This window comes from Eurypyga helias, unplaced genomic scaffold (genome assembly GCF_000690775.1).
Source record: "Eurypyga helias isolate BGI_N326 unplaced genomic scaffold, ASM69077v1 scaffold13813, whole genome shotgun sequence".
NCBI lineage: Eukaryota > Metazoa > Chordata > Aves > Eurypygiformes > Eurypygidae > Eurypyga > Eurypyga helias.
This window is the reverse complement of record NW_010239295.1, coordinates 1-23,040: the sequence shown is the minus strand read 5'-3', so window position 1 is coordinate 23,040 and position 23,040 is coordinate 1. Positions and strand designations below refer to the sequence as shown.

General features: G+C 44.3%; 1 protein-coding gene across 1 annotated transcript in view; it reads right to left on the bottom strand.

Moving 5' to 3' along the window:
* Positions 1-15,915, bottom strand: part of HECW1 (HECT, C2 and WW domain containing E3 ubiquitin protein ligase 1) — a gene marked incomplete at its 5' end in the record, with an annotated part of 42,783 nt that extends 26,868 nt beyond the window's left edge. The window contains 5 exons of the mRNA XM_010148101.1: positions 1,662-1,812; positions 7,570-7,671; positions 11,058-12,404; positions 13,650-13,750; positions 15,773-15,915. Of these exons, the coding sequence (XP_010146403.1) occupies positions 1,662-1,812; positions 7,570-7,671; positions 11,058-12,404; positions 13,650-13,750; positions 15,773-15,915 (1,844 nt within the window). The remainder of the gene's footprint in view (positions 1-1,661; positions 1,813-7,569; positions 7,672-11,057; positions 12,405-13,649; positions 13,751-15,772) is intronic.
* Between the last annotated feature and the right edge of the window lie 7,125 nt (positions 15,916-23,040).

Sequence of the window (23,040 nt, the reverse complement as noted above, 5' to 3'; positions counted from 1 at the left end):
GGTAGCTTAACGCATTCTGAGAAAAGCTGTAATGTAAACAAATACTGAGCAGCTTCTTTCCCCTCTGCAAGATACCACATGTTATGAAATGCCAACCAAAATAATGAATTTTGGTGAAAAAAAAGAAAAATACTTCAAGAGTGTGTTGATGGTGCCAACTTGCGTTGCAAAATAACTGCTAAAGAAGGCTGTTTTGCTCTCCACAAGTTACATTAACTTTACAGTCACCGTCATTCGGGGCTCCGTTCTCTTTACACACAGTAACTCCCAAACTATTCTGCCCTCTGAAAAGGGTACTCTGAAACTCTCCATCCTGCTCTCAGCTGCAGAGCTTTCTCTTAGCGCAGGAAAAAAGACAAAAAAAACCTCCTGTGGCATTTTGGATGCTATGATGAGAATATAATTTCAGTTTTGCCCATCTTTTTGTGGAAACCATATCATTACAGTAAGCAGGGAGTAAAAAAACCCCAACCTTTTCTGAAGTAAAAAGGAAGGATTTTTGATCAACTGTTTATTTTTTCTCTTTCCTCTTAAATTCAGTTTGAAAAGCCAGCATGAGAAGGAAATGATACACAAATCTGCACGTGGACTAGTCAAACAAAGGGCAAGCGTGCACCACGGTAAGAGGTGTCTCAGTCAGCTCAGGATGAACTGACGGGTTTACAGGGCCCAGTGCAACACGAAGCAGATCTGCCTACATCTAGAAATGCCCAAGGTTCTATTAGAGCAGTGTCCTGCCCTGGAAAAGGTGACAGACCTTTCGACAGGTTAAGGCTGCAAGAATTGGGCTGGTTCAGCCTGGAGAAGAGGAGGCTCCGAGGAGACCTCATTGCAGCTTTCCAGTATCTGAAGGGGCTACAAGGGTGCTGGGAGAGGACTTTTTACAAGAGCCTGTAGTGACAGGACAAGGGGTAATGGGTACAAATTGAAATCAGGGAGGTTTAGATTAGATATCAGGAAGAAATTCTTTCCAGAGAGGGTGGTGAGGCACTGGGACAGGTTGCCCAGAGAAGCTGTGGATGCCCCATCCCTGGAAGTGTCCAAGGCCAGGCTGGATGAGGCGTGGAGCAACCTGGTCTAGTGGAAGGTGTCCCTGCCCATGGCAGGGGGTTGGAACTGGATGGGCTTTAAGGTCCCTTCCCACCCAAACCATTCTGTGATTCTATGATTCTATGACAGGCCTAGTTAGCTGGAGCAGAAATGCCACGCCAACAGGGCACTGCCGTTTCACCAAGAGTCAGGCCAGAAACCTCTGCGGCGTGGCACTAGATGCTGACCCACTGATACCACTCGTACAGGTAAATAGCCAAAGTGCCTCCAGCTGTTGGAAGAACACTCCCTCCTCTTCCAGGAATCATTTCAAAAGAGTTTTCCAAAAGCCTCTTCCTGCTGTTTGCAATGTTTTGCCACATCTTTCCCTCAACAGCGCTTCCCATGGGGGGAGGTTTGGGTACCAAACGCCCACAGCAGACGCTCCAGCAGGCTGAAAGACATCTTCAGTGGGGACAGGAACATGTACGTTGGCCTTGGACAAGTAGGAAAGACAAATCCTTAGGGAGCCAACATGATGCACCGAGGAAGGAATGAAGGAAGGAAGCCACTGGGGCAGTGTGGAAAAAAGGGAGCGCAGATCTCAAGGGAATATAGGTGCGAGTGCTCACCGCCGGTTCAGCTGCTCCATTTGCTGGATGGAGCCAGACCTGTGGATCCCATCTGGCGTTGCTGCGGCTGTGGGGCGCTGCCATGTCGTGGTTCGGTTAACGTGATCAACGTAGAATACCCTCCCGTGGCTGTCTATCCGAGCTTCCCAGTCTAGGGTTGGAAAAAAAAAAGGAAGGGGTGATGCTGTCAGTGCAATGCCTTCCAGGAAGATCGAAATGCGGGAGATACATATACACACACACACACACAGAGGGTATATACACACGAGAAATACTATACAGAGAGTTTACACGAGTGCAATATATTATGTGTATATATTCATATCACATATATACATTCAAATCTGTATATATACTATGTGCTTGTCTCTATATATGTATACACAGTATATGCATACACGTAAACGTTTCCCACACAGCACATACGTAGCCTATGGAATTCACTACCATAGACTATGAAGAACAAGTGGCATGGTGGCTACATTTTTATAAAGGGCTGGATAATTTCATAATTAGTTGGCTGGATTCATTGCAGGTCAGCGTAGCCACATAGAACTGACCCTTAGGAGAAAAGGATTACATTCAACTAATATAGCAAATCCCATGGGTTTGTTTTTTTTTTGTTACATTTCAGATCAAACATATTTCATTTCCCTCTTTATTATAAAGTGGCTTCGAAGGATACCATATCAGAATTAAAGGCTCCCCTGAAAACTGATCACAGCCTGGTTGGACATTTCCTCAGAAATCTATCTAAACAGATGAATATCATAAATCTATTGCTCTGATGAACGCCAACTAGACTGAGAGTTGGCAGCATAACACTGAGCCTTCCATCATCGTTTCCTGCTCATGTTTAAGTTGTCCCATGACTGAAAACTTAAAGTTATAGACTATATGATGGCTTGTGAAAAATGGTAATGTTGATAAAAAAAAGTGTTTGGAACAGGAGAAATTCAGAAGTGAGTTAGCTAGCAAAGCCACATACCAAATTGGTTGGAATGTATGAAGTAGTGTTATAAATTAGGCTTGCTAGATTCATATTTCTAGATGATCCATCAGCCAAAGACATAAGCTATGTAAATATATGCACATACTGTCTACACGTGTTTATATACAAACCTCACTCACATTCACACACAAAGGCACATACGGTGATTACCTTTGGGGGCAAACACTTCTGCTTATTCCCATGTTCTTACTATGATACCCTCCTCCCTGAGGAGTCCACTCCTCCGTCTATGGTTTTCTATGATCAAATTAACGATCAGCTGGATTTCATACTTTATATACTTTATCTCCCCCTTGTTCAGAGTAGGACTGAAGTTGTACCTCTGCCTGCTGTGTCTGGAAACCAATCCTTCATCACCAGTTCCCATCCCCTGAACGCTGGGCCTGGCTAAACTCAGGTCTCATACCTGCGGTGGTCCCAGACAAGTGAAGGCTGTCTGAAGTCTATGGCTGGCTGCCCCTGACACACTAATCCCACAAACTTTAAAAGATGGGCACTGGAGGAATTTTCTGTAAGACTTTAAAACATCAAGAGCTATATGCAGGTGCATTATTTCTTTCCAAGCTGACTCTAAGTACTTCAGTCCTCATAGAGGCAAAACCTACGGTCACACCACAGGTACAGACCTGTCTCTCACTGTGAAGAGCACTATTTAATTTTGAGGAGAGGGCTCTCTCCTCCTCCCACCAGGTAAAGTTTCCCAAGGATGTTGCAGCTCTTTCAAGAACAAGATCACAGCTTTGTGAAAACAATGTGTAAAACATAAGACAGGGAAAAACACACATCAAGTACAAGAGATGCACATTGAAGGAAATCAGGCTGACGCTTAGGTGACAGGAGGCCGAAGGCCAGAGCCTTGATGAGCATCCTGTCACATGTGTACCGCCACGGGTGGGGAATGGTCTTTCTGGAGCTAGGCATTATTTGCAATATCCTCAAGGAAATTATCTTGGCCAGATCAAAGGTGACATGATGCACAACCTTAACATTGCTCAGATCTTAATTTTCCTTGCTGCTGTCCGGCAAAGGACAAACCCTGCCCCTCACCCCACAGTACTGTAGTACACACATAACAAGTTGAGAATAATGAAGGTCGATGGATAATTAGAAGCTTGTAGGCAATGCTGTAGCTCCACGCTCTAGACAGCCTACAGAAGATACCAACTGGTCATATTGGTCTGAATCCTGCTGATGGATGCTTAGTAAGAATAACACTTCCCAATTACACAGTCAGAGAAGGGCTTCTGGTAATCCAGCCCTGTGCACTACCAGCTCGAGAGGCTGTGTTGCAGTGACTAATTAAATGCAACTCAGAGCTCCTAAGCTTCTAAGCATAATACTGCAAAATCCAAGAGCATATGAAACTTGTCCAGAGCTTGGAGGTCACAGTGGAAACATCAGGTCAGGATCATGCAGACTGGATTACAACTTCAGGAAGGTTCTCTCTGTTGGTTGCACCAGACACCCAGCGGCAATATGTACGGACACGAAGTACACCCGTCTGGGAGCACTGCTTTATTCATTGCTTTGTGGGTATATACACCTGAAACCAGAGGCTGACACTTGCAGGGGCATGCTGTAATAGTAGGAAGTGTGTCACACAGCTTTGGAGAGACCTGCCGCAGTACCGCGTCTTGTGACAGCGTTTCTAACCAGAGGAATAACTCTTCTTTTGGTCACCCAGGCAGGCTGTCAGAGGGTGGCAGGTGCCGATACTTTGGTTGTACACAGGTGCGCTTTCTGCCTCCCCACAAGCCAACCTGTAAGCCGCACGAGTTGCTGAAGCTGCGCACGGTACCAGCTTTGCGGACAGACGGATGGATACCTGCAGAGATGAACAGGCTAACAGGTGAACTGACGGGCAGAACTCTGCTTCTGAGCTGTGCTCAAGACCCTTCAAGCTACTTCAGGGACATAGGTGATCTAGGAAGCAGCCAAATCTCCTCGGAGCCTTTTGTTAGTTTTTCAGGCAAAATAAGGAGTACAACAGACTAACCTCCACCTAACCTTCACATGCTGGGGGTGGGACAGTACTGGTGCTGTTCTCCAGCAATCCCCCGCCATCAGCCAACTCATATAGAATCATAGAATCACTGGGTTGGAAAAGACCTTAGAGATCATCCAGTCCAACCGTACCTGTCCGCCACTAAACCATATCTCTCAGCACCTCATCCACCCGTCTCTTAAACACATCCAGGGATGGTGCCTCCACCACCTCCCTGGGCAGCCTGTTCCAGTGCGTGATAACCCTTTCGGTGAAGAACTTCTTCCTTACACCCAATCTAACCCTCCCCTGGCGCAGCTTGAGTCCATTCCCCCTCGTCCGATCATCTGTCATTAGGGAGAAGAGACCAACACCCACTTCTCCACAACCTCCTTTCAGGGCGATGTAGGCAGTGATCAGGTCTCCTCTCAGCCTCCTCTTCTCCAGGCTAAACAAGCCCAGTTCCCTCCGTCGCTCCTCATAAGACATATTCTCCAGACCCTTCACCAGTTTTGTGCCCCTTCTCTGGACATGCTCCATATTTCACAGCAGCCTCTGAAACTGCTCTGATTTATACCAGAAGACGCAACATTCCCTGGCAGGACCATAATGCTGGTGGTGCAGAGTGAATACGCCGTCTTTCCCTTTCCAAGCTCAGCCACACCTTCGGCACAGAGCAGCTCTGAACTGGGCATGTGTGTTTTTGTTGGCTTCAGTTCTGCAGGGTTTCCAGCAGCACTAGCAAACACACGCCATAATAAGGGTGACTCTTAACGCCGTCATGAGGCCGTACAAACCCTGCAAACCTTCTGTCAATGCTGTGTAGGCCTTAACATTTAGACTGCTCATTACGACATTCCTACATAAATAATGACTCTGTCCTACCTTCCGTTCCTCAATAAAACTGTCTGAAATCATATTTTCCTCCCTGAGACCAACTGTTGTGGGGTTATGATGAAACAAAGTTGTTAAGAAAACTATTGAAAAGAGAAGGAAGATTGTCCAGAAGATTCTCTATGACCGAAGCAAAACTAGTCAGCACTGACCTTGCAGTACTGGCAAATTATCTTCAGGTCTACTTAGGGGCAGAAGCTATTGCTGCATGTGAGAAGTAAGCCAGGTTTGATCATATAACTCTGGTTTAAAATACAAAGTTTCTTCCTTTCACATGATTATAGAACAATTTATCTAGGATTAAGAGGCATTAAAGGCACTGAGATAGTGATACTGAATCGTAGAAGATACATTTCTAGATTAAGGTTATAGTTTTCTTTTTGAAATTACCTTAACATTTCAGGGAGAGTTTTTGGAAACAGGCTTCCTAGGTGATATTATCCAATTAAATTTTTTTAAAAGAAAAAATTAACTTAGTAAAATCTATTCTTATTAAGATCAATATATGTATCCCACAGCATCAGCTTTCATTGCAAAAGTGATGTTATATGCAAATGCTAAAATAAAATCCTACGAAAGGATATCACTTTTGTACTGTATCATCACAAATTACATTTCACATCCTTACACCCTCCTGTCAAAGCACTTGTGAAAACCCGTGGTAGAAATACTTGCCTTTTGAGGATAATTATAAGAAAGAGGAAAAATGGATTAAATCGGTGATGGACGAATATGGAACAGATTCCCAGTATTGTTTTGTTTACTTGAGCTTGTGTCAGCGTCCTATATGAAGTCATCTAGTGGGGAATGTGCCCTATTCACAATGTGTTGAGGTAAAAGTAGAAGGAAGAGAAATACTTGCCTGTTACAGAGGTAACTATTCCCACTTCATCATTCCCTGGCAAGCCACAGCGGGGTTCAGTAAGAATTCATTGGGCTAAAGGCATCTGAATCATTCATGCTACTGTGAGGCTGATGCCAGCATCGGGCTATTTTCGGCTTAGGGAATACTGACGGCATGCTTGGTAAATGATGAATTATTTGTCGAGGGCACCGTAGGCCAAATAAGTGCGTTCCCTGCTCGGGCTTTGAAGAAAATGGAGTGCTTTGTTTATAGGCCTGGCTGTTGTTGTGCACGGTTTAGGTTGTCAGATCATGTGCTGGAGCCGGGAGGTGAGCAGCAGCGCATCTCAGGGCATCGACTGCGCTCTGCTGGGCGCTTCACGACAACGCAAAAAGCAGGGGCAGTCCTCCAGAACACACAAGGGAAAGGCTACAGAGACAAGTGATAACATCGCCAGCGGTTGATTCAGTGGTAAAAATCCGGTATTATTAGCCTGCTAACCGATCAGCCACTTGAGAGCCTCTCATTTTCATCCAACGCAACCGCAGACAACATTACAGTCCATAACGAACATAAAACTCACTGATTATTAAAGCCAAGGACAGTACAAGACGACCACTCTACGTGAGCTGCCTTTTCCCAGCTTCTGCTGGTTTTGCTCAGATTTGGACCCGCTCCAGGAGCATCCTGACTGTGAAAGGGTTCCTGGTGGACCTGCAAGCAGAGCTGGCAGACCACGGACTGCCATCCCAAGCCACCTTGGAAGTTGGTTATGGAAAACCTGGAGGCAAACATTATAGAAAAACCCAGAGTACTTCGCTGATACACCACCCAGAAAGCTTTAAAGTAAGGCTTGCGGAACACCTGACAGATACCCACTCATTCCCATCTAAACGCCCTGGCTGGAAACAGGGAAATATTATTATTTTCATTTCATGGTAGCCAAGGAAGAAGACAGACCAAGGCAGAGGGAGGTTATGGAGCTGGTCCAAAATAACATGACGACACTTGAAGCCAGGGTCAAATAAGGGAGCCAAAAGGGCATATTGCTTGGGTTCTGCAGAACGTATATACAGAACAGATGGGGTTATTTAGAAAGACATACTGACCTCTAGACTGTTTGAGTTAACAGGAAAAGCTGAAAAATGCAATAAGTTAAAAAACTAAAGCTTACTTGGCGGAAGAGGCTCATCGATAGTTGGGTAGTGATGATGGTCAGGCCTCAGAGAAGGAAGCTGGCTGACTGGCTGAGAATTATGGAGTAAAGGACAATCACCTACGGACAAGATATTCAAGACATTGACAGTCATTCACTGCTTTCACAATGTGGTTCAAAAAATGTGCTACTGCAAAACAAATGATTATTTTTTAAATAGGTTAGCCTGGTGCTCTAGCAGCTCTAGTTATCCCTACGTTCAGGCACTATTTTAATAACAGCTCAGATGCCAAAGAATTATTAAAATAATGCAGTCAAGGCTCTGATCTCAGGTTTGAGTCAATGATGAACTATTATGGGCCAGATTCTAGACTCATAGACACACAAGTGTAAGCGAGAGAAGAATCAGGCTTGATCTCTGAGAAATACTGTGCATGTACAACCAAACTCCCGCTTCTGCAGAAATTGGCAGGAACATGCAAAATCCTGGTTCCAACTTTTAATTTATCCTGTCAGGGGAATATGAGGCTAAAAGCTGTCTTGGATCTTTCTCTGCTTTTCCAGAAGATCAATGGCTGTATCAGTGGACTGGAATGTCAGGATTTTGCAGTCCCTGCAAAGCAGAATATCATCCCCTTCTATAGGTATTTTTCAAAATTCAAAGAGTCCAACTTGGGTGGAAGGAGGGAGAATGAGAGAAGGACCAGAAACAGGTAGGAGACAGGTGGTAGAAGAGAAGGACAAAAGATAGCGAGACATAGTCAGGATCTGAGATAAAGAAGGAAGACCTGAGATATTTTTTTTGACACAGAGTAGACAGTGCAGAAGTCTTTAAACACTGACATTGTATATATGTCTATATATCCAAATATGAAATAAATGAAACCTAAACAAACATCCAAACTCATGTTCTGTTGAAAGGAACAAGTAACTTCAGATGCAGTCAGGATAGAGTCATCTAAGAAATGAAGAAGTTATAGTAGGGATGAAAAAGCACTCCTCATCTTAGACTTAGCTATGAGAATAAGGAACCTGCACGTTAAAACTTCACAGGTTGTAGAATTGAGATTCCTTCTAGGTCTGTCCTTAAAACTTGGAAACCAAGACTATTTATCTAATTAACAGGCACATTTTCATCTTGTGTGGCTAACAATTTTTCACAACAACCTCCAGCTCCAGGTGGGTCTGTTTATTCAGATACAGTCTAAATTGCATAAATATATCATGCACCAGAAAGATTCAGTTTAAGGAAAAAAAAAAAAAAGTTTAATGTTTTCAACATTGCCAGAAAATTACACAAGGGTACTTCAAAATTAAAAAATAGAACATTGAGCTAAGCCAAACTCGCTGTGCGCTGGCTGATTTAGCTACCTTTAATGTGAGAATCTTAATAGCCTAAGCATGATCGTTTTGGAAAAACCCAAGCATATAGCTATCAAATGAAAAAAAAAAAAAGGAAACCAAAAAACCAACACCACCAAAAAATATATTTTTCCTTTAAACAAGCAACAGCTAGAAGGCAGAGGCCAATTTTGTATAAAACTGGAAAAAAATTTCACACCATCCAGAAGTGAAGAAAATTACTTAGACAAAAATACTCCCTCTTCTAGGTACTCTGATGATACCGTGTGGCCTGCTAAGCGTCTTCGTTAAACCGCTTGTGTATAGGTGTGATCTCACACTTGCACCTGCTGCGTGTTTTGAAGAGACAGCAGAGTTATGCGAGTCATTACTCAGCGCTAAAAGTCCATCTCTCGCAGCCCCAAACCCGAGCTGTTAGTACAGGTGGCATATCCCCGACTACCAGATCATCCATCTACGTTTCTTTACTTACCTCACCGCAATCGACTCTCCCCTAGTCAAGACAGTTACGCCAAGCCAGCGGAAGCACGGCAGTACCAGTCACCGGGAGTGGGTGGAGGTGACCGCATCTACCCCGTTTGAAAGGGCTGCCAATCACGAAGCAACGTGCGCATTTACCGAAGCGCCCCCGCTGACGTCAACAGGCTGCTAAGGCCAGGGCTGCCCTTCAGACTCTCTTCCAGCTAATCAAAGCCACCGTGACCACCGCAGCACCCTTTACACGGGCGCAAGGGGCGCAGTCTTGGAGCTGTACTGAATCCATGTGCAGGAGACACCCCCTCCACCCACATCCCGTCTCAAAAGCACACCCAGCCCAAACCAACCATCCAATCCGTAAGCACGGTCTCACACACACACGCTGGTGCCCCCTTAGGTATACCTGCATATAAATGCTGTCCACACGCCAAGACCCTCACCTGCAAGGAAGGAAACTGTGGGTTTCTACACCTCAGTGTACTTCTGAGAATTTAATGGTTTTGGGCTAGATTCTGCTCTGCAGAGCCAATAATTGCCTAGGTCCAGCTGCCTAGAAAGTCTTTACAGCCCTGCGTGTAACGTCACCCTTACACCTTCCTGCTGGGCAGTGTCTGGGGCAGTGGACAGTGAGGGTTAATAAATTAGGAATAGAGAAGGAAAAGGTAGAAAGATGCTGTAGTCAAGGTTTCCCAGCGAACCCCAAGCGCGTTATCCTTTCGGTGACATTTTAATTTGGTGTCACTTATACTGGGAGACAGACGGCTCAGGATTTGAGAATGAGAACCGACCTCCTTAGCTGCTGCTGAGGCCTCTGCTTCTTTGGTGGGAGAAAAACAATACACTAGCTGAAGAAAAGGTGAGTGGCCAAGCCCACCTTTTCATGTAATTTCATCTGACATAAAACGAGTTACCAAAGGGGCGAATTTAAGGTAATGGTTTGGAGGGATTGGGGCAAACAGGACCTAAATTATGAAGACAAAAAAATTGACTTTCTTTAGTAGGTTTTGTGTCTAGAGAAGGATAAGGAGATTTCTTTTTTTAAATATAGTCCAATTTTTCAAAGCATCTAAGGAAAAAAAGAAAAAACCCACTGTTGAGTTCTCCTGTGAAGTCTGAGGTAGCTTTGTTTGGCACGTGGGGAACTGGAACAAACAGGGCTAGACACCTGGGTTTGGAAGAGACAAATACTTGCATTTCTCCGTGCTTATGCCTGCATGGCTACCACTCATATACAGACACTGGCCCAGCTGCTGGAAATCAGCGTATCTGCCCCTTGCTCCGCACAAGCCGGTCCTCTCACTGACTGTCAGAGACATGGCAGCACATCGGATATGTGAAATGGAACAATCCCGGGAAATAAGGAATGAATTGGTGGATGTGATAATGTTGATCTGGCACATAACTACAGCAGCTAACCTTGATTTTATAATGATGCACATGTGCCTACAGAAATCCATATATACTGATCCCCATCTGATTTATTTGGTTTTGCTGGGATTTTTATGGACAGGCTCAATTATCCAACCCTCCCTGATATCTGGCCCAGCTCACAGCCCCCAAATTTGTGCAAAACAAACCGTGAGCTATCGGAAACCTCGATTATCTGATGCCTTCCGTGACATCCAGATAATCGGGGTTCCTCAGCGCATCGATTCTCAGGATCTAACCTTCTCTTCTGCTGCTTGGACCTGCTACTGGGGTGTCTAGACCCTCTGTGGCTCTCTGTGGATCCCCACCATGAGCTACCAGTTCATCTGGCCACTGGGAGGAGCCATCCACTTGCTCCCTGTCCAGCTCAGGGCTCTGTACTGAATCTGGCACTGACTCAAAAGCACTGTTCTCCTCCTCCTCCTCATCCTGTGAGGAAAAGACCGTGCTCTCGGAAATCTTTGCACTGTCGACGGAGGAGAAGCGTGTGTGGCTGGAGAAGCGATTGTTACTGTCGTAGCAGGAGGTGCTGTAGCAAGAGGTGCTGTAGCAGGAGGTACTGTAGCAGGAGGTGCTGTAGCAAGAGGGGCTGTAGCAAGAGGTGTCGCACGCCTCGCATTCGTTGTCACCGTTGGGCCTGGAGCTCGACTCGCTCTCGCTTCCTGTCCTGGGGAGTTCCCCATCCAACAGCCCGTCGTTTAAGTCAGAGAGTTGCTCATCCAAGGTCCCAGGAGGCACTGTGCTCTGGCTGAAGTTCTCCTCAGCCTCATTTTCCAGAGGAGGTTCTGCTGCCACTGTCTCACTCTCACTGACCACCTCCTTATCCAGCACCTCCTTGACTGTAGACTCCTCATTGTTATCCCCATCATCTTGCTCTTCTTCCCCATCGCTGCTCATCCGTGCCGAGGGCAGGCTGTGGAGCAGGTTGTGGATCCGTATGTAGTGCGTGCGAGGGGTCTCCGGCTCACCGCAAGCTGAAGCTATGACTGTCTCAAGCTCAGACACGGGCAGGGAGCATGGCCTGTTTTTCCTCTTTGCTGTGGTCCTCAGCTGTAGCTTGTTGTCTTCCTCCTCCTGGGCTGAAGCCCCTTCTTCTTCCTGACTCTTCTCTAGGTCCTTGCCAGCATGCACATCTGCACTCACCTCATCAGTATCTAATGTTTCTATGCTGGTCGAGATGCCACCATCTCCCTGAGTACCAGAATTGGCTTTATTATTTTCCCTAACTTCAGTCTCAGGAGGAGACATGCAAGCCAGCAGAGCCAGCTGATCCGTGAGGTCCGTAGCACTCAAAGAAGGCAGCACTTCTCCCGGGACGGATTCCAGGGGCTCAGGAACTGGCACCGCATCAACCTCCCCATCTCCTGCTAGCTCTTCATTTAAGCTGTTCTGGTTGACTTCCCCAGGTGATTTGACAGCCCCTGGGCTATCGTATCCATTTAGCTGTTCTGGAGCTGTACTTTCTGAGGTCACTGTGTTGATGATGCATGGAGGCTCACCGAGGCTTTCCTCCGTGGGGTTGTTCACAGGGCTTTCCTGGAGGTCAGCCGGCTCAGGATCTGCACTAATGGAGACCTCTTCATCATCTGTGTGAGACAGGAAAAGAAATTACTTACTCCTTTAACAAGAAGCGTTGACTGAACCAGGAGCTTGGCTGTGGGGGCACAGGCATCCACAGCAACCTGAAAAAATTAAAAACGTAAATTGCAGTGTGAAACGAGCAGGCAACTGAGCCACTATCAAGAAATGCTGCTTTTTTTGGCTAGGCAGTCTTTGCACCGTGGATTTAACAAACGTGGGGCTTATTCATGGTGATAATCCGTACGCAGCACCCTGCCTTCTTGCAACATAACCTGGAGGTTAACACCTTTTTGAAACTCCTCTTTGAGTCAAGTTGGCATTGGAGGGATATCATGGGAATGACACGGAAGTCTTCCCTGAGGTTCTAATGACATTTTTCTCTGAAGCTGACAGGACTCTACAACAGAGAACTTAAAAAAACCGTTTTTCACATCCGTGAAAGGCAGAAACTTTCCCCCATAGATGTGATCCTCATCTGTACCACATCCTCCTGGATGCCAGACCACCTGGGCTCTTTCACACCATCCAAACAGTCAGAAGACAGAAATGAAAGTTTTCCAGCAAGAGGCAGGTCGTGATTTCCAATGACTAACACAGCTGCTGTTGGCTTGACAAAGTGTAGCTGAGAGCGCACTACCACAGAGAGGCAAAAAATCCCTGAACAATGCTATTGAGACTTTACGGGAAAACCAAGGTTCAAACTCACACCACCATGACAGTGACTTCCTAATAACTACAAGAGAATGTGAACCAAAACCAAACCAAAGGGGAGAAAAGGAGGGGAACACTGAGTTATTTTTTGTTTCACTTTTTCCATTAAAAATAATCAAAATGAGAAAATTTCTGATCACCTCTGCTATTACATTCTCCATTTTTACTTGTGAAGTGTTCAAATGGAGACGCCTCTACAAGTAACAGCCCAGCTAGCGCTTCCCCAGGACAGGTGATAGAGAAGCAGATGAGACTTTAGTTTTCCACCCTCTTCTCTCCCATTGATGTGGTAGAGCATCTGAAGCAGCCAAGAACAGGGGGATATGAGACACCAGTAGCTCTAAGCTAAGGGGAAACAGTGAAGAAGTTGTGACTCACGATGCATCCTGTGGCGGGGGACTTTATGCACGTTCCTTTGCTCATGACCGTACCTAAAGTCCCAGAGCAGTCAGGAATGAATTCAGATTTCTGAGGGGAAAGAATGCAAATCAAAACAACCACAAGATCTAGAGAAACGGTGGGTTCAGACTGAGAATTACCTGGATGGATGGAAGACGTTATCTCAAATCGGAACTGCAGCTGGCCGCTGACATGGTCTGTAGGAAGCCTGCGACCCAGCGTGTAGCTTACAACCCTGTCCCTGAAAGAAAACAAATCCCGTCACCACAGACTATAACCCACCCAACGTCTACTGTGCACAGACAAAGCTGCGGCGCCCTACAACAATACAGAATGGTTCTCAGGGGCTGTTCCCAGCCATGAGGGCGTGTTGACTTGCACACGAGAGAAGGAATGGCAGAGAAGGAGAGGACAATGTCTTCAATTACAATGGAGCGGCTGAGTCAGTGAACAGGACAGGCTTCTGCGATACACAAGCACGTATGTGTATATAGAGAAAGAACAGTGGTAATGGAACTTCTGCAGTATGGGTATGAAAATATCGACATGGGAAGCGAACAACTCCCACTTCAGCTACTGTAACACTTCATTTCCCTGCTGATCTGACCATATCTACCCTTCTGTAGAACCTTGCATTTCTGTACGTCCTTCCCTTCACCATCGGCATGAAATTCAGCTTTCCTCTGTTCTTTCAAAATCCTGTACAGGCCAGTCCCCGCTTACCACCTTCTCTTTCCAAACTGGCTGAATGACTGCCCTTCATCTATTTCCACCCCTCTTACCTCTATGAAGCTGAAATATCAGGAGAACACCTTCCTGACAAGGTTGATCAATGACTCCATTCTGTCCTTGTGCAGGTCCCTCCCTTTGCCACACTTCATCCACCCCTCAGAACAGAATGAAACTATAGAAGAGATTAACTTCCCAGCTGCCCAAAATGAGGCTGAATCAAGGTTTGCAAAGCATTTTTTGAGTGTAAAGGGTTCACTAAATAGTCATATTTACACATCTTTTGAAGAAACATGGTTCAGTTCCAGTTGGGCCCGGTATGTTTGCTAGGATGGTTTCACATGCAGCAGAAAGTCATATAAATGAGATGAACTCAAGTTTTGTGTACGATCTTTCTGAACTTGTGTGTATACTTGTCAGTGAGCTTGCCTGAGATTTAAAAGCCACTATGGCATTAAAACTAAGCCAGATCGAGGTGCAGGCTGGAGGCGCTGTTCTTGGCAAAGTATATCCTTAGATAGACAGTGTTTACGATAAGAAAGTAAAATAGGAAGATATAATCAGAAGATGATGAGAATCTCATATAGAGGGAAGTCGGTGATATCAGCTATAGGGCTTTACCTTCCCCAAGCTGTTCTTTCCCATCTGGTTTCTAAACAGCTACTCTATCTTCCCTACTTGAGAAAGAGGGAGGTAGCTTAGTTCCTTCTGGCACATTCAGCTGTCAATATCACAGCCGGCTTCTGAACCAGCTGTTCAAAACCATTTCCAACAAGCTCAGCTTCCTGCTGTTCTGCTGAATTGAGATCCAATTTTCAAAAATCCTTTCTTGGGAACCGCGTTGTCGATGGTCTGCTCAGTTGATGGCTCCCTCTCTCTCCCTGCTCCTCCAGGTCTGAGCCGTAAAGTTCAGAGCCAACTTTTCGGCTTTGTCTGCACACTATCCATCTTCCTAAAATTGCTTTGTGTTACTTTGGCAGCATACACCTTCCCAGGACTTTCATGCAAAGGGGAAACAGCGCAAGGCTGGTGAGCTCGAGTGAACTGATTATTCCTTGGCAGCAGGGTAGGGTTGGAAACGTTTAGTTACAACATGCCACGTGTTGTGGGTTTTTTTTTTTTTTAATAGTATTTCCACTGTCCAGAAATTAAAGGGAGGAGGAACAGATCTGGCATGATTTTAGCCCATAGGTAATTCCCTGAAACATGAAAACAGCCTGTTGATAACGTAATATCCAAATTGAAAATATTGCACTCTCCAGATTCGCAGCCATGATACACACAAAACCATTTTCTTTCCTAAATGCCAGCTCTCATTTTTCAAAACGCAATGGATAGTGTTACAGAGGGAATTCTTTGTCAGGCCCATAGTCCTATGAATTCTAATTAAGACCAATGTCATTTATCAGACAACTGTCAGTTTAATAACACCCCGTCAATATCATTATATCAACTATAATGATATATCACCAGGGACTTCAAAACAGCAACACATCTGTTAAACAACGGAAAGTAGCATGAGCAGCAAATTTACCCTATGGCATGTCTTTCCAAGAGGCGTTGAACCGGCATAGAGAGTTTTCCCAGGAAACGCTTGATGATCGGTCGGCTCTTTGCAAATTTGTCTTTAACTTCTATTTCCAGGACATCCGTAGGCAGGGAGACAAAGCTGAATTGCTGCAACAAAGGAAGAGCACAGAACATGAAGCTGCTGGCGGCTTATCAACCTCTCCAGCTTTTTCACGGGACAGGAACGGTCCTTGGACTCCAAGGCACAGGCCTGCAAAATAAAAATTGCTCACAGCAGGCAGGTGAGAGCACCCAACACATCCTGCGTAATGCTGCGGAATCAGGCTTGGGAAGGCAGAAATTTCATTTATTCATGTTATGGTAGCATCCAAACACTCCTAAAGAAGGCTTGGTGATGGTAAGAACAACACACCTGCAGAAATCTAATGAACTCTAGCAGTAATTATCGATATCAATGTAATTGCACAGCTTATGGGTTTTCTTCCTCCTCCTCCCCAAGTTTAAAACTTTAAGAAACTTTAAATAATTTAAAAAACTTTAAAAACCTTAAATAGCCGTATGTAAGTACAACCGGCAGCCTGGCAAGACGTTTAGTCGGCATCTCCCTAGTAGTGACATTAGTCCTGGTCGCATCTGAGTGGCATTTGTGGCACTTCAGCTGCGAGGCACACCTAACGGAGAAGCGGGGATCTAATAGGTTGAGGGGTACATGATTAGAGTTTTCAGATGCATCTTGAAATCTCTCCATCTCTTGCTCATCCCTGCCCCAACTTGACAAGGAAAAAGTCTGAACAGACTGTTTATTTGGATCAATCTCCTAACCCAGTTCCCAGCCCGATCCCAGAGACCTTAACCAGAAGGAAGCCACGGCACAGGCTACTGGAACAAACTATACTGGGGAAGATGAGAATGACACCACCTAAAACTGTTGCTGTCACCAAGTGCTTTGAAACGTGCGGCCACCACCTCAGCCGATCTGCTTTATAAGGACATCAACTTTACTTTTAAGTCATGTTTCATGCTGTGGTGAGCAGTAGTAGGAAAACTGTGAGACTGCTGTTCGCCTGACAGAAAGGTCAGTATTGGATTGAGAGACAAGTTCTGTCATAAGTGAATACTGAGGTGGATGACAGGATTTTATAGCTTTCCTGCCGCCAAAACCAACCTACGCTACAGAATCACACTCTGGGTTATCGAGGCCTGGAGTTAAGCCCTAAATTGCTTGCTCTATTGAATCATGATCTAATTTTCAGCAATGCTTAGTCTGAACAGCTTTAAGGGAAACCATCGTGAGAGGGATACTCTGTTATCAGGCCCTGCAAAAATGCAAATAATCGGAGAAATACAATTCAAATAACAGCTAAAGTGCTACTTTTGAAAACATGCAGGTTCTTGTAATTTTTAAAGATGAGACTGTCTTCTTTAGATATGGAAGAAAATCATCATCAAACCCCAATTTCTCTCTCCTCCTTCACCTTTTCTGACATGCTGCGCCCTATACCTCAGCCACAGGACACTGGCAGCATTTACACTGTTCAAGCCTTGGCCTTTACTATCCTATCTATCTGCAAGAGAAAGGACCCAGCATTTCATAGTCTTCTCCAACGTAACTAACATAACACATCAGTATTATATTACTGCTGTAATAAATGACATCCTTTTCTGGCCTAATATTTGCTAATTGTCATAGGGCAACGACCATTTCGTGAAGATGACAGCATAAGCTTCATATCTAAGTTGGCTTGGGTTCCCACTCGGCGATGTGATTAATTCATCCCAAGGAAGGGTGAGAAAAAGAGGCTATAAGCTCACAACAGAGATAAAAATAGACTCTCTTCAGGATGAGGAAAGCTTGATGGGACTTTACATGTACCCAACAAACCACACTACTGATAACCAGAAGTGCTCTGTTGTAAGAATAAGTGTGCTGCCGATTTTTGATGTTGCGATCACAATTCTTGCTCTAAGTCTTTCATTATTTGGAAGTTTGCTTGTTATCACAACTCTTAGTATTACAGAATTAACTCAGAAATGAAGCTTTTGCATCAAAAAGAAGTATAATGTCATAGTTGCAAAGAAAAACAATAATACAAAAACTTGAATCGCAGTGGATAGCACAAACTCTGCAAAGCTGGTCAAGAATTTCATGGAACCTGCTGGAACCCAAAGACACTAAAGTTTACGCTGAGGCTAACTTTAGAAGGGTGTGCTGAAGTTTACATAGATGGTCTTTTTTCACAGTCAAAGAACAAAGTAAAAATACAATTTCTGGCATTTCTTAAATTCTGATGTCCTGACTTAACTTTTAAAAATGTTTAGCCTCTCCAGCTGTCCATGGGTCCTCCAGTCTTGACAATGGCTGCACGGATGTGGTTTGTGACTTCCTCTGAGGCTTTCGTTGTACTTTCATACAAGAACTCTCAAAGGAAGTAGTGGATTTCAACACAGGTGAAAACTCTTCTACCAAACCAGCTATAGTTTCAACGCTAGAGCCCAACCCAAGGAAAACACTTTGTCTAATGACTGATACAGGATTTATTTGGATAAGAGCAGAAAACAGGACACCTGGGATGAGAGGGCTCCTGCTTATGGGTTAGATGTAGGTGAGCAGAGCTCACGGACATCCTCACAGTGAGAAGCACCTCTGGAAGAATGAGACGGTCAACCAGCTGCCCCTGTGTCTGGTCTGGAAAATCCCAGACTGGAAAACCCCCAGAGTGTGGCTCTTTGGAAGAGTATGCAGGGAAGCTCCGAGTGCTGAGCTCCAGAGGGTAAGCCAAGCTTTTTATTCTCCTCTTCAAATGTGTTAGTATCATTACAAGAAACGGCTGTCTGTCAGGCGTATTCCTAAAAGGGAGCTATGCACGGAAAGTCTTAATAGAAGGAATGATTAAACATCCTTGGCATTCTGGGGAAAAAGAGCACGGAATGGACATTGGGAAGGAGGCCTTGTGGAGACGGATGTTTCCTGGTCCCTGGAATAGATTGGCTGCCTGCATTAGGAAGACATGTGGTACAACAGGAGCAGAGCTGGGCTGCAAAGCAGCTGGTGCCGTGCACCTGATGACCATATCCAGGCACGTGGCAAGGGTTTTCCCACAAAGCTGCTCCAGGCTGGTACCCCGGATTGAACTCCCATTATCATCTGCAAAGTGTCAGGTGCGCTCCTGAAGCACATCTCTTGGCTCACTTTCTGCTGAGAGCAAGACCGTTCATGCACTTTAAGACTTCCAAGTCATGTCTTTAGAGGGGAGATGAGGAGATTTGCCTTGAAACCGCCCTCTTGAACGGGTCTAAAATACCATTTTAACCCACTGAATCATTAAGAACCATGATCTATAGAACAAGTTAGTTAGTTTGTATTATTTTCTCAGTGTTGTCTTCAATTATTTCCCTTTTAGGATGCTCTTGTAACCCTCTACAATTATGATAGCTAAGAGGAAACAGACTTGCCCTAGAAGCAAAGCCATTGTGTCTCTCTACTTTCCCCACTTCTTTTGCCATTTGTCAGTGCTGTCCCAGTTGTTAGAGTGACCAGACACCCAAGGATTGTTTTGTTCCTACATTTTTAATGAAAAGAGGCAGTAGGATAGGAGAGACCCTACTAATTCTCCCCCTGTACTGGGCACTGGTGAGGCCGCACCTCGAGTACTGTGTTCAGTTTTGGGCCCCTCACTACAAGAAAGACATTGAGGTCCTGGAGCGTGTCCAGAGAAGGGCCACAAAACTGGTGAAGGGTCTGGAGAATATGTCTTATGAGGAGCGACTGAGGGAACTGGGCTTGTTTAGCCTGGAGAAGAGGAGGCTGAGAGGAGACCTGATCACTGCCTACAGCTCCCTGAAAGGAGGTTGTGGAGAAGTGGGTGTTGGTCTCTTCTCCATAATAACAGATGATCGGACAAGGGGGAATGGTCTCAAGCTGCGCCAGGGGAGGTTTAGGTTGGACGTAAGGAAGAAGTTCTTCACCGAAAGGGTTATCACACACTGGAACAGGCTGCCCAGGGAGGTGGTGGAGTCACCATCCCTGGATGTGTTTAAGAGACGGGTGGATGAGGGGCTGAGAGAGATGGTTTAGTGGCGGACAGATACGGTTGGACTGGATGATCTCTAAGGGCTTTTCCAACCCAGTGATTCTATGAATTCCTCACTAAGAGAAAAGCTGCAGCATTACAGCACATCTTACTAGGCACTGGAGAATCCGTATCAGGCATGGCCTTAAAATGCTCCAGCCAAAGGCAGCAAATATCAACATGCCATAATTAATTATTCCCATCGAAATACAGAGAAGGGAGGAAGAGGGAAGAACAATAATAACATGATGGAGTTACACATCAACACAGTCTTCTTGGGCTGTGTGTTGTGTATGATCAGCTGTGGCTCTGGTCAGTAGTAAGTCACTAGGATTCTCATTTACACAGATTTTACTCTGCTGTCTGCTGCAGATTCCCTCTCACAGAGACACAAATCAGAATCAGAGTTACCCAGGATCAGCTGACACAGTCATACTCTCACACCACCTCAATGACCTAAATATAAATCTGATTTTACACTACTGCTGCCATCTTCAAGCAAGATCTGAAAACACTGTAGTAAACACCATTGAAGGAGTTTCAGACAGTAATCTACTTTTCAGTGCCTACTTGCTTCCAGACCCAAAAATGGTTTTACATACAGAGATGATGAAACTTCTTAACGTGAACAGATCTTGGGGCGGTGGGGTGTGTGTGTTAATGCATGACATTCATGGTAAAGAATGAAGGCACACGCGAACGCTGACCTGGCAGAAGATAAAAGAACCATTTCCAGAGCTTGAGAATAGTTTTCATAGAAAACGAATTAAGGATGATGATTAATTCCCGTGTTTTAGTTTTACCGATATCATTTGCATCCTTGAACATGGGTAGATCTCAGTGATCATCTCTCAATAACATTACCAAAGAAACTGTTGAAATGAACAGAATACGTCCATTAGAACAAATTAGACAAGTTAAGTGCAAGTCAAGTTCTTTAAAAATAGTCAGTGTAATAGCTGGTGAAAGCTAGGTAAATTAATACATTGGTGACAGTAATAATTAGACTCCTGATTTGGAGTTGAATAAGAAATATAATTTAAAAGAAAATTTATTTGCAATATCCATCATGCTGCGGGGATGATACAAGTAGAAGGAAATCTTAAAAAGGCTGTAAATTACATTTGATGGATGAAGACAGATTTAGTCTTTCAAACGAATATTTCATTAGTGGGTCTTTCATTTCAAATGCTCCAGTGAAACAATGACATTCTTAATGCACCCGCCACTCTCCATCTGCATTATTCTGCTCCCCATTCAAAAACTTCCTCAACGTGTCACCATTCTCCCATAAAATACTACTCGTACGAACAACTGGATAAGCTCGTGGGGAATTCCAGTTTCACAACCTTACTACAGTACTCCTCAATGACAATATAAAATATTACAGTCAGTAGTGTCAAGCACAGAGTTCCACTGCTGCCAAAGGCTGGGACATGCCTACACGGACTCAGAGAGTCTTGGGATTCAGCGATGACTGCAGGGTGCCAGATCTAATGCAGTAACTAATGCTGGTGGGGCACAAATTTTGTGGGTTTGTTTGTTTGTTTGTTTGGTTTTTCCACAGTAAAAGGGATGAACATAAATATGTTTCGCAGTTCCAAGGTCTGGTTTGATTCTTTCTATTGAATTTCTCTGAAGTTGGATAGGGCCTTCCGCAAACTGGCTTCCTAGATTTCTCCCTCAAATTCACTATCTCTACATATTGGAAACAAGGAATGAAAAAGTTCTTCCCACCTATTTAATGTATTCCACAACATTCAGAATTACTAGTTAATAGGCTCATCATGAATTCTCTCTGATGACTTAGATAGTTCTGCAAGATATCTCTTACTTTATTAATGGCAAATTTCAGTTCTAAGACATTAGAAATTTTAAAGAACAACTGGATAAATCAAGTGGAAACACTTCTTAAAGAGTCAGGGTTTCTCTTTCTCACACATTGTCTACAAATTTATTAGCACAGCACAGACTGAAAATATTTGAAGACTCTCAGGAGCACTAATATACAAGATTAGCAAGACTGATAGTCTTCTAGATGCAGAAGCTGCGATTAAAATGCATTTCTAGAAGTATAACATATTAAAAAAAAAACCCACTAGCCAAATTTTTCACACCATAACCCATTCTTGAAGAAACTGAAGTTGACTTGGGCTTTCACACTTCAATCCTCACCAGATATTCAAAACCTGCAGCTGTAAAATCACAGCTTTTCTGTGCAGTCAAGCTACGTTTTACACTTTACCTGGCCATGTGTGCAGAAATATTATACAGTGAAGCTACCACCCACAGGGTTTTACTCAGTCCCAGTGACTTTTGGCAAAACTCATACTAAATTGAGGATCTGGATTTCACTGCATCTATGTCGGATTTACACTTAGGTGTAAAGGCTTCCAAGTTTCTGCAGCAGATTCTTTTGTATTTTCCAGTAGAAAGGGGGAATAGTTTATCAAAGTTAATAAGTAGGTAGTTCAATCAGTGTGATGTTTCCATTGCTTTTCTAATTTTGGACTTCTGGTGAAATCACACAATGATTTTATGAGGCCACAGTAGGACTGCCAGCATCTAGTGCTCTGAATATTAGATCAAAATCAGATCAGATATAATGTGCTTTAGTTTAAAATCATACTGTTGATTCAAAGATATTAAAGCATCTTTAATGGTTTAACTTTGCTCTGGAAAATTCACCTTTGATAAGGTATCCCCTGCTGGCATCACTCTAGGTTTGTGCTACACCAGGTAGCACCCATCAAGTCAGCCAACATAAAGCCTCAAGAGAAGCAGAGAGCTACCATAAACCCCCTATTGCGTGATCTGGGTATTTATTTAACATATATAAATTATATAAGTTTCTTTCCTGGGTTAAGCAAAGGTGGCCTGTCCACCCGAGTACAAGCTAATAATAATTGTCCAATCAATAATTTGAAGACGTATCATGATTTTGAGCTCCCAGATGTCCCTATATGTCAGCCAGATCCCTGATGTCAAGCTCTTCCTGTCATTTGCCTGAAGCCCTCACAACCTTTTGTCAATTGCTGCATTTCCGTGTTGCCATGGGGTCCAGCTCCTGCTCAGCATGTCAAAATATAAAATAATTTATTTACAATTGATTAATTTATACAATCATACAACCAGATAATTAATTCATTAAGAACTTACAACAACACAAGATTTACTAGCAGCTCTGAGGAGAAGGACCTGG